At 42.6% G+C, this 12457-nt stretch overlaps 1 protein-coding gene and 2 long non-coding RNA genes across 3 annotated transcripts in view; 1 reads left to right on the top strand and 2 right to left on the bottom strand.

Annotated features, from left to right (window-relative positions):
• plppr4b (phospholipid phosphatase related 4b) overlaps positions 1–6166 on the bottom strand; it is a 61393-nt gene extending 55227 nt beyond the window's left edge. The window contains exon 1 of the mRNA XM_032510800.1: positions 5834–6166. Coding sequence (XP_032366691.1) covers positions 5834–5923 — 90 coding nt within the window. The 5' untranslated portion in view covers positions 5924–6166. The remainder of the gene's footprint in view (positions 1–5833) is intronic.
• LOC116685844 (uncharacterized) overlaps positions 1–12457 on the top strand; it is a 286432-nt gene that overhangs the window by 87834 nt on the left and 186141 nt on the right. The gene's annotated exons all lie outside the window — the stretch shown is intronic.
• Positions 12416–12457, bottom strand: part of LOC116685843 (uncharacterized) — a 14823-nt gene continuing 14781 nt past the window's right edge. The window contains exon 3 of the long non-coding RNA XR_004331062.1: positions 12416–12426. This is a non-coding gene — a long non-coding RNA (uncharacterized LOC116685843). The remainder of the gene's footprint in view (positions 12427–12457) is intronic.

Raw genomic sequence — 12457 nt, 5'->3', positions numbered from 1 at the left:
ATCTCCAACCTGTCCTGGGAACGCCTCGGGATCCCCCAGTCGGAGCTGGTTGATGTGGATCGGGATAGGGAAGTTTTGGGTCCCCTACTGGAGCTGCTGCCCCTGTGCCCCGATACCGGAGAAGAGGGTGAAGATGGATGGAGGCCTTTTCACATCTTTACAGAATGTATATTAAGAAGCTAGAGCTGGTTTGCCACTGCTGATGTTAAGTCATTCTAACTAGCAAATATAAGATGCTGCATCCTTTATGTTTTCCATTGCTCTTTGCTAATAAAAAAAGGAGTGAGGGGAGATAAAAAGATTTGTTAACATCAGAGCTAAATCAATCCAGCTATTTTACAGACAGGGAACCAAATCCGATGTGGACCTGCCTATTGGAAGCCATCCTACATGACTTCTCCAGTTGTTGCACCTGCAGTCGTTGATGCTGATGCTGCCACAGACGTTAGCTGACATTAGCTTTCCAGGTCATTGACTCTTACTGTTTTCAATAGGGATCCTTACCATAACAGTGTGTGACAGGCCTGGGGCTGTTGGCACACTTGGTTCCTAAGGTGCGTGAACCACAGCAGCAACACACTGCCAGTACATGCATAGAGTTGTCTTGAAAAGAAGCTAGCCAGTGTACTGGCCAGTGTTTTGATAATCTGTCATCCACCTAAATATCATCATAATGGCCTGACCCAAAGGACATGGAGCTTTGGGGAATGATAATGGAACAGTGGGACAACAGCTTCTGTCCCCAGTAAATCTCACCCGCTGTCTTTTCTCACTTGGTTTGAAATGTCTACAACGCGATCTGTGGCAGAGATCATCGTCGTTGACATTTCTGATGTAAGGCAGTCTGCCTCCGGTCCTTCCTGCCCCAATGACCTTTGCACTAGTGTCCGAATTCTTCTGTCCGAGCCCGACCCACGTCCAACAGAGCCGTGACCGAACCCGGCCCGAGCAGGACCGGCATTGAGACATATATGTCCGAGGCCGTCCCAGTTAAAATCTCGATTTATTCCCCTACTGATGGCACATGTACGCTACGCTTTTGTGTGAAAAGCTATCTCTTATAAAGCAACTGTAGGAAGACATTCAGAAATGTCAACAGATGAGCGCATCAGCGCCCACGGGGCAACAAGAGCACGATGATAACCTGTTTAACCCTTGTGTTGTCTTCCTGTCAAAATTTAAAATCTACACTTTTGTTGATACTTTTTATCAATGTTTTTAACTTTTTCTTACATTTGTGTCCCTTTCTTAACACTTTTTTTTCAATGTTTGTCTCTTTTGACGTAAGTTTTAACTTACTAAGTACTTTTATAGTTATTTTTGGAATTTATGGTCAATAAACCTCATTTATAGGAACTTATACGTATTGTTTGAGTTAGAAAAGCAGAAATTAGGAATTATTTAGACTAAAATTAAAGGAATGGATGTTGATGATAATCACAGACTGGAATATGTCAACTTTTACCCAATACTATTTCAAAAACACTTCAGTTTGTTTTCAAATGCTATAAAATTGAATAAGACGCCCCAAAATGAATGAAAGTAGAGATTTGTACTTGGCAAAGAGCATTGGGTGGAATCAATCATGTTATTTTGGGGAATTAAAAAGAACATTGATATAAGAGAATGGGTCAATTTGACCCAAGGACAACATGAGGGTTAATTTGAAATGTTCAATGTTTTAACCTTTCCTGCATGCCTTATCGCGCTGATGTAACCGAGCCCGACCAACCCGACCATAATTGCTAAATATCTATCTGAACCCGGCCGGGTTGTCCATGCTTACTTTGCACATCATGCAGCAAATCAAAAAGTCAAGCTACGGCTTGTCGAGGTCAAGGGCTCTGGAGGTTGGGTGCTGATGGTGCTGATGCAGCCCCTAGTGGCTGGTGATAGGGACACAGAGAACAAATATTTCATTCATTTATTTAATTATGTTTCAGCAGCTGAGGTGCCTGCAGGAAAACGTATATAAAAATGTTTTAGGACGAGGACGAGGACGAGGACGAGGCCGGACGCTTTTCATAAGCTACTTGGCTAGCAGCCGAGGGTGGGAATGCTAACAGTTATTTTACTTTAGCAGGAAGAACATCAACAGAAAATGGGGATTTATTTTTATCGTCCAATAGCCTATGCAAACGTTCTTGGCGAGGATTGTTGGATGGACGTTATATATGTATTGATGAAAACACCAGAGACAGAGTTTTGATAACGTGTGTGATAGCAAACATCAAGCAAGACTGAAATAAGTTCTGTTTTGGGGCTGTGTCTCCCAGGGCCATCGGGGTCTGGTATTTCTAGTTTCTGTTAGAGTCCAGATCTCATTTTTCTAGTGATAGGCTAACAGGTGTTACACCGAAATCTGTGACTCATCCGAAACTTGACTTCAAACGGTGCTGCTGAACATTTTGAGACCGTGCATGATCGACAGGGTGAAGAAGAGTGTACAGAAGCAGCGTGATGTCAACATGAATGCATTACGGTGTAACACCGGCTCGGTTCTGGGTCGTTTAGGGTGCAGATATCACGTGTTTATATCTGAAATAGCTTTAAAGGGAGTGATGTTATTGCAATGGATGAAAAGGAGATGTGAAACCGTGTGCATTGTCTTTGGTGCATGTGTACTTTAGGCTGCAGCCCCACCCCCCACCCCAAAGTAAGTTATGACACAATCAGCACAAGAGCTCCGAGAGTAAACAGGCCTTTTCCTCAGATGCACCTTACGTTCTGTCCTTTATCTCGGCTAATTGCCGCGGCCCCCCCTACCATTATACTTAGGTTTCATCTGTTGTTTTCCCCACTTTTTAGATAACAGTTGCTCATGCTTCCATTTGTTCCACTTTGGAGGAAAAGCAGCCCGAGGCTTCACAGTGGAGCATCGCTGCACTTCCCCACTCAGTCCAAACTGAAGCAGAGCGGCCGGCAGTGTTGTGCATGCTCTACTCCATGTCTACATCGCATGTATCATGTCTGCATGTACTGTCACTTTAAAAGTTGATATTGTGAACGTGCCTAGACATCGAGCAGAGACACAGCCACATCACCTCTCATGCAGACTGAATTCTAATGGCCAAGGAGGATTTTGGCCGAACTTTCTTCCTGTCCTTAGGTGCAGGTACTGAAGAATGGTGAGGTATTTTATCAACAACACAGGACTTTCACCCCGGGGACAGGGGTCCATGTCAGGTGTGTCACTTTTCCTAATCCCAACTGTCCCATTCTTCTTCACCTAAACCCAACTGTCCCATTCTTCTTCACCTAAACCCAACTGTCCTGTTCTTCTTCTCCTAAACCCAACTGTCCTGTTCTTCTTCTCCTAAACCCAACTGTCCTGTTCTTCTTCTCCTAAACCCAACTGTCCTGTTCTTCTTCTCCTAAACCCAACTGTCCTGTTCTTCTTCTCCTAAACCCAACTGTCCCGTTCTTCTTCTCCTAAACCCAACTGTCCCGTTCTTCTTCTCCTAAACCCAACTGTCCTGTTCTTCTTCTCCTAAACCCAACTGTCCTGTTCTTCTTCTCCTAAACCCAACTGTCCCGTTCTTCTTCTCCTAAACCCAACTGTCCTGTTCTTCTTCTCCTAAACCCAACTGTCCCGTTCTTCTTTACCTAAACCCAACTGTCCTGTTCTTCTTCTCCTAAACCCAACTGTCCCATCCTTCTTTTCCTAAATCCAACTGTCCCGTTCTTGTCTCACATGTCACATAATCAGACCTTTTATAAGCGCAGCCACCATCTTTTCCTAAACCTAACTGCGTCCAAAGTCATGCCAATAGTCCCGACCCAACGTGTTTAGATAAAGAGCACTTAGATCACATGCTAAAGGAGACTTTTAGCGTCACTAAAGACGCCAAAGGCCCCTGACCAAGCATCTGTATTGTACGCGATGGGAGTGAGAATGTGTGGAGTATGTAGCTATAAAGATGACCTCTCCATTGTTAATCCTGCTTATTGGCTGAACGTTTTTCCAACCAGAGAAAACAGCCATTAATCATGCTGTGTTCATCTAAAATGAAATAGTACAGTAAATATTGACAAGCCACATTTGTCCAGAACATTCTGACACTCAAATGTAATTTTTCAGGAACAAACTCTCACGAGATCTGCCAACAAACAGACCACGCCCATTTATGAGACAGGAAGTGTGTAGTGTTTCATAGCATTGGCGCAGCACGTAAAGCGCTATCTTTAGTTAAAGAGATTCTTTGATAAAACCAACGTTGCGCTTAATGATATAAAAGTGCCAAGCCAGTCAAATATGAATGGCTAAATTCAGCCAATGTCAGGCTGTTAGAGCTAATTAAACCCAAACCGTTGCTTCAACGCAAGGTCTTTTTTAAGCCGGCGTGACATAACGGTGTGGTGTTAGATCTGCTTCATCGTGACTCTGTAGCTGTCAGCATTAAGGATTCATACGCCAGGTGAAGAGCCGTGCGTCCGGATTGCAGAGGTACGTTAGAGGCGCGCTCTGATCTCCTCCCCACATCGAGTGTGGGACGATCCAGTCCCGGCTGACAGGAGAGCGGGATGGGATGGAGCTTAACGGGCCACCAGCTCACGCACGCACACACACGTATACACACACACACTCTGGGAATCAGCCTGAGTGGGCCTAATTATATGCACAAGTGCTGAGTTCACTGAGTAGAATTAACTTTCAGCATTGGCCTAGTTTTTTTAAAAATCCTTCAGTGAACAGGCGCTGTGGCGATTTGAAAAGCTCAAGGCTGACATTTCTTGTTCAGGCACATTAATTGTAACAACCAAAACCAAATCGAAGGAATCCCCTATCTGAGTTGGCGCTGCGAGAGGAATCCATGGGACTAGTGCGGCCATCCCAGCAGCATCCATCCCACAGTATCAGAGGCAGCTCTATAATATATGATGATGCCAGTGTGGCTGGAGAGCCACAGGCCAGCGGTGAACTGGAGCGTGCATGAAGAGCACAGCAGGGGAACAAGTGACAGGGCCCACACGCTGCATGCCATCTGTACCTACATGTTTGAAACCATCGGCCCGTTCCCGTTGTTTCCGATGAACCTTTAAACCTGACACGCCATCTAAAAACGTACAAAATCATCATTAGAGTCTGGTTCACTGGTCCCATAAAAGACTCTGTTGCCACTAAGGAGTCCCTCATCCACATCCATCATGGCTGCACTATCCTGTCACCACACACTCATATTCCACTTGTGCTGCCCATTATGTCCATATACTGTTATTCTACTTACTTAATGATTGTGTGTGAAATCATGTGTCGATGCTTTTTCCAGCCCTGGATTGTAACTATTATGCAAATGATGTTTGAATGTATTATCTCAAGGACTCGAGAAAAAGTTAATAAAACAAATGTCTATATGTGTGTCCATGTGCTCTCGCCTCACTGTGTCTCACACATATAGAGACAAATGTCCTTAAATGTCTGAATGTATACAATATGTATGTAACTGTTACCACAGCCGCCCTGTACTGTGGGGACAGCAGTTTTTGGGACGTGTGTAATGACAGATGAATAACCCACAGTAGCAACATGTAGCCTAACACATGCACGCAGCCGTGCACGCCTGTAGTACAGGTGGCTCCAGTAAACAGCTAATAGATACATGATGTGATATGACTGGCATTATAGTGGAGGAGAACGCACCGAATGCACATGTCTGTGCTGGGTTTTGCATTTTATTTGCGACAGTGGTCTCTGTGACCTACATATTAAGACAGCATCGGTCGACTCGTATGAAGCTGATCGTCATAGGAAGCCCACGTCTCTGGATCTTAGTGATGGATCAGACCCGAGGCTGTTTGGATGGGGAGTGGGGGGCATGCAGAGTGAACCCACCTCTACGAAATAGAAACAGGGCAGCAGGCTGACGCTGTCTTTGGTCGGGATCCCCTTCTCTCTCGCAGACATGGTCAGGCCTCTCAGCATCGAAGGAGATCCGAGATGTGACGGAGGGAAGAACGGCCGAGCTCTCCGCGCGTCCTGCCGGGATCAGGAGCGCGCCATGCCTCCGTGCCGTGCCGTGCCGTGCGGAGCGGGAAGCGGCTCAGTGTCCAGCCCAGGACTCCCGGTACACAGCCCCGCTAGAGCGGCCCTTTAGCTCTCCTCGCGGGAAGCCCGGGGATCGGTGGTGTGCATGTCCTCCGATGAGAGTCAGGTTAGAGAACGGAGCCTCACGGACGGAGGGAGGGAGGGAGGGAGGAGGGGGAGAGGGAGCGCAGGCGCACTGGGGAGGGGGCAGTGGCGGTTCTAGGGCAAGCCTTCTGTGGAGCACCCCCCCCCCCCCTTCGACCCCCCAATTTGGCACATATTTTCATACATTGTTTACCCCATCTTTATAGATAGCCTAATATAATAATAATAATAATAATAATAATAATAATAATAATAATAATAATAATAATAATAATAATAATGATAATAATAAAGCTTTATTCCAGACAGAGGTCCATATTACACATCATACAGTATAAAAAGTATAAAAAGGAGATATGAAATACAAAATAATTCCATATTCGCCCATAGGACATACAGGCTATTGCTCCAATGGCGTCTTAAACTAGAAGTGTGTCTATAACAGCTTTCAGAGGACTGACTAAGGCTTCAATCATATGGTAAGATAGATATGATACACTTTATTATTACACCCCCCATGATGCTGCCATTCCCATTACGAGCATACATGCAGACATATAGCATACATACATACATACATACATACATACATACATACATACATAGATGTTATGGAACAAACAGCACAGCAAGGTTCCTAAAACACTAATCACTTAGTGAAAACATATCATTTAAAAGTAGAAAAGCAAAGAGATTCTCAGTCCGTCTTGAATTATTGTTAATATATCTGCTATTTAAAGCTTTATTGATGCAGGGACAAAACATTTTTTAAATCCATTTCTTACGGTTTATATTTGAGCTGTTACAGGTTTCCACCACACACTCACATGCATTTTGTATTTTGTCAATGCAGTTAGTTTTTTTATGTTGTGTGAAAAAATTAAATCAAACAAAGAGAAGATAGAATTCAAGTTTTCTACACTCTGGTGAATTCTTCTGCACATTTTGTTGTTGTTGCAGCTGTCTTAATTTATCTAAAGGGAATTAGAATATGTTTTTGGGGTTGGAGGCCAGTTATGTTTATAAAAGACGTTTATAAAAATGTCACTTATGTTCAACAATGAGAGACGCGGATCCGCCATGTGGACACCACCAGGACAGTTCACACTGTTGTCCACACAAAAACAATATTTTCCTATATGCGTCTTGGAATATTGACCCCACTGGTCAGTGTTTGCTAATCATTTTTGCCTAACCTGGATATTCCAGCTCCATTTTAATTTAATTTTAATAATACTTTAAGTAAGTGTCTAAATACTTCAGGTTTCTGCCAGAGCAGGGGTGTCCAACTCAACTTCACTGAGGGCCACAATGGAAAATAAGAATCACATCAAGGGCCAGATATGTAGAGTTTACTGATATGCTTTTATTTCATAGATTGAGTCAAACATCTTTGACTGTATTATTGCATATACATATATATATATATATATATATATATATATATATATATAGGTTTCTCATTTCCAGTTTAGTCGAAACAAAATAAATAAAAAAGTCACTTAGCCATCACAGAAAAAGGTGACAAAACATAGGGGAAACTTTTTTTTAAAAAAATGTGCCAAAATACATCAGAAAAAAAAGCTACAAAAAGTTCAAAAAGCAACAAAAATTAGATGAGCCTAAGTTTATTGTGGACCAAAGTTGATCCCGGTTAGGCCTGCGGGCCTTGAGTTTGACTTAGACTTCTCTTTAATAATCTTTTTAGGACGACTCCTGCAAGGAAATTGAAAGGACACGTGTGTTAGAACATGTTTAATGTTCAAAAAAAACCCTGGTCAGCCAGTCTGAATGCACCTGCTGTCCAAACAGTCCGTTTTAGTCCCTTTAAGCCCAGTGTGACATCCCGACCGTACAGAAGTCCTGACGGCTACACTGTTGTTTGTGGACGGAGCATTTTGATGCTTTCACAGTGTTTACTGCCTCTATAATCAAAGAAGGAAATGGAAATCTCCAAACAGCATAGGAGAGATGCTGCACGTTGCCGTTCTGTAGGGAACTGCAGAGCTACAATAATGACTTTTTCGTGCAAACACACAGAGCCTAGTAGAACAAAGGAGACCTCCTGATCATCTGTGGTTTTTCCTGCAGTCAGCTGGAGATCGTACACAGCAACATGCGTGGATTTTGTCAGTTGTACGGGCGAGAGACAGAGCCAATAGAGAGCTACCTAGCAGAACTTGGAGACACTTTGCCTGTTGCTGGTGCTACAAATACCAGTTTTTTTTTTAGAGTTTTTTTCTAAAAGTTTTTGTTGCTTCTTCCTGAGTTTTGTGTCTTTTTTCAATTGTTTCAAGATTTTTGTTTCCATTTTTTTTAATGGTCCCATGGCATGAAAATGTCACTTTATGAGGTTTTGTAACATTAAAATGAGTTCCCCCAGCTTGACTATGGCCCCCCACTGGCTAGAACTGGTGATAAATGTAACCCAAGCTCTAGGTATCCTGGTCTGCCTTTGAGAAAACAAAAGTTCAGATGGGCTGATCTTGAATCTTGCCCCTTATGACCTCAAGGTCACCTCCCCTTTCTCTGCTTTGCCCACCCAGAGAATTTGGCGCCCCCATGAGAGAGAGACATTCTTTCAAATGAGCAAAGTGGCCACTAAAACCTATATAAAAGAGACCTCAGATACAGTATTAGGGACCACTAAGGTCTATATCCAGAGACTTCAGATACAGTATTAGGGACCTAGGCTATTAAAAGAACTTCAGATACAGTATTAGGGACCACTAAGGTCTATATAAAAGAGACTTCAATACATATTGGGCCATACAAGTTTATAAAAGAGACTTCAGATACAGTATGAGGACCACTAAGGTCTATATAGAGACTTCAGATACAGTATTAGGGACCACTAAGTTATTAAAAAGACTCAGTACAGTATTGGACCACTAAGTCTATATAAAGAGACTCAGATACGTATTAGGGACCACTAAGGTCTATATAAAAGAGACTTCAGATACAGTATTAGGGACCACTAAGGTCTATATAAAAGAGACTTCAGATACAGTATTAGGGACCACTAAGGTCTATATAAAAGAACTTCAGATACAGTATTAGGGACCACTAAGGTCTATTAAAAAGACTTCGATACAGTATTAGGGACCACTAGGTCTATAAAAAGAGACTTCAGATACAGTTATGGGCCACTAAGGTCTATATAAAGAGACTTCAGATACAGTATAGGGACCACTAAGGTCTATAAAAGAGACTTCAGATACGTTATAGGACCACTAGGTCTATAAAAGAGACTTCAGATACAGTATTAGGGACCACTAAGGTCTATAGTAGACTTCAGATACAGTATTAGGGACCACTAGGTTATATAGAGACTAACAAGAAATCGATACAGTATTAGGACCACTAAGGTCTATATAAAGAGACTTTATTTCAGATTACGTAGTTAGGGACCACTAAGGTCTATATAAAGAGACTTCAGATACAGTATAGGGACCACTAGGTCTAATAAAAGTATCCAAGAGCACCAGTCTGGGGACCTTTATAAAACACAGTTTTTTATATTTGCCTTAACACGCGCATACTGCTCTGCTTTCTGTTACCCTATGGTGGTTAATGCCTTTCTATATTGAAAATGTTTTTGAGTAAGTTAAGTAAGTTGGTAAAATGGTTTTATAATAACTTAAACAAGTTGACATGCAGCACAGTCATGAGACATATGACTGTCAAATTATGAACATATTAATTAGACATAAGTACTAGTAAATATTTATATTCATATACCAGGCATACATAAGTGGACACTCACATTCAAGCCTATGTGTTTCCAACTGACAATCAGCACTGACATCTGGTATGACAGATATGATATGTTTTTACCAATCTCTTCTGCAGTGTCTCTAATATAGGGCCACATTACTTTGAATGCTGCTCAGGTCCCACACAGATATTCGTTAATATATCCTCATGTAGCAGCATCTGTGTTCAAAATACCATACTAACATGTGCTAATTAACATTCATCTTGTTCCGTATTACAAACAAAAGCTTAAATCCAGCAGACCTGAGGGAAGGCATGGAGTAAGAAGTGGAGCGAGAGGCGACTGAGAGCCTTAAAGGCTGTTTGGACTGCAGAGTCTGGGACCCCTTCTTTGACACTTGCAGGGATCTGGAGGAATTGAACTCTGTGGTGACGGGTTACATTCAGTTTTGGGTGGACTGTGTAATACCAGATAAGTATTTCCCAACAACAAACCATGGGTAAATTAAGAACTCTAAGTAGCACTGAAAAGGACAAGGGAAGCTATATGGCCCAGATGAAGGTTGCACAAAGGGAGATAAGGCATTTAACCAGTATGTGCAAGCATAAATATAAACTACAGACTGAGGTGAAAATTAAGGGTACTGACTGTAAACATTCATGGCAAGGGATGTACATAGTGATAGGGAAGGAGGTTGTCATGGTTTCAGTTTTTATCCAGTCTCTGTTTCCTGTTTTCTGTTATTTTTTTGTGTTTCCTCCCTCGTCTTGTGTTTGTGTCTTGTTCCTCCCTGGTCTCGTGTTCCCCTGAGTGTCTGTGGGTTCTGTTTCCTGTTTTATTTTGACGTCTGGTTTTTGTCTCGTCCTGTCTTTAGTTTTACTTCCTGTGTCTTCCCGCTCTAGTGATTACCTGATGTTTTCCACCTGCCTCTCGTTACCTCGTTACCTTGTGTAATTAACATCTGTGCTTCACTCGTCTCAGATAGTTCTGGTTCGTCTGCCTGTATGATCCTGGTCCTGCTGTCCGGTCCTGGTCCCACAGCCTGTATTCCCTGTGAGTTGTCCCTGTCGTTGCTTCCTGTCTGGTCCTCGCCTTTTTTCCCCCCGGACCTCTTTGATTTTTCTGGATTATTTTTTGGGATGTTTGGACTTGGTGTTTTCTTGTCGGACTGTCTCCTCCTGCTTGCCTGCCGTCCTCATCTCTGGGTTTGGGTCCTAAAGTTCATTCCACCTTAACAGGTGAGAAGCCCAATTGACACCAATGGAGATGATCTAACCCTTGCAAAGGAACTATGCACTTGTTGTGCAAGACTAGATTTCATACATCAGATTACTCAGATTACTCAGATTACTCAGATTACTCAGATTACTCAGATTACTCAGATTACAGATTACGTAACTGTTTCAGACAACCACTTCATTGTGGCCCTCCCCTGGTGGGAACAGCTGAGGAGGTGCATAGACTCTTCAAAAAGACTGCTCCAAAAAAGGCAGCTGGTCCTGATAAGATCAGAAGAAGGGTTCTAAAGGAGTGCAGTCTTGGAGATGTTCTAGGAGATGTGCAAGGTGTTATTGACCCTCTACAATTTGCATATATATGCATATGTATGCATATGTATATGCTCCACAATGTCTCCTTGATTAGCCCAAACAATATTTGTTATTTTAGACTTCTCATCTGCATTCAACACCATTAGGCCTCACATTATGATGGAGAGGCCTTTGCAGTTGGGAGTTCATAGTGACATCATCAGATGGGTTGAGTCTTCCCTGACTGACTGAGTGGTGTGTCAGGGTAAATGAAGCAGTGTCTTCCCCCTTTATTACAAACATTGGGGTTCCACAAGGAAGTACAATGTCTCCAGTCTTATTTACCCTGTACACAAATGAACGCAGGACACACTGGACCATGTTATAATATTTGCTGATGATACGGGACAACGATGAAACCAACTCCCTGGCTTGGGTAGAACAGTTCATAGAATGGTGCAGGTCCAGTTGTCTTCTGCTAAACACAAAGAAAACTGAAATTATATCTGACTTTAGAAGTGGGGGCTTGACCCACCAGGAGATGACTATAAAATATAAAAACTTAGGCACAATAATAGATGCTATCATGGAATACCAACACTGATATCATCTGTAAGAAGGGCCGGCAACGACTGTGTTTTATGTGGAAGATGAGACAGTTCAGAGTAGAAGATGACATGTGGGTCCTTTTCTATCGCTCCTTTGTTGGGAGTATTTAAACTTTCTTGCTCCATTGCCTGGTATTTCTCTTTGTCAGTGACAAACAAAAATTGCAAGGTAATCAGGTAAACTCTCTGACCACAATCTGCGAGTCCAGGGTGGTGAGGAAAGGACGGGCTACATCCCCTACTCCATCAGGCAGAAGATACAGGGTGCCGTCCTTGCAAACCAAATCACGTATTCCTACCACCATTACACTACTGAATACGTTAGGGGAAATAACTTGATCTTTCTGTGGGATGTTACTGCACTTTGGTATAATATCCAAATGTCAAATGTCAAAATAATGTTGCATCTTACTGTTGACCACTGGTGCTAATGACACAGCACTTTACTTTTTTTTATAATGTAGAGATATTT

The sequence above is a fragment of the Etheostoma spectabile genome, unplaced genomic scaffold (assembly GCF_008692095.1).
Source record: "Etheostoma spectabile isolate EspeVRDwgs_2016 unplaced genomic scaffold, UIUC_Espe_1.0 scaffold272, whole genome shotgun sequence".
Lineage (NCBI taxonomy): Eukaryota > Metazoa > Chordata > Actinopteri > Perciformes > Percidae > Etheostoma > Etheostoma spectabile.
This window is presented reverse-complemented; position numbering and strand designations above follow the sequence as displayed.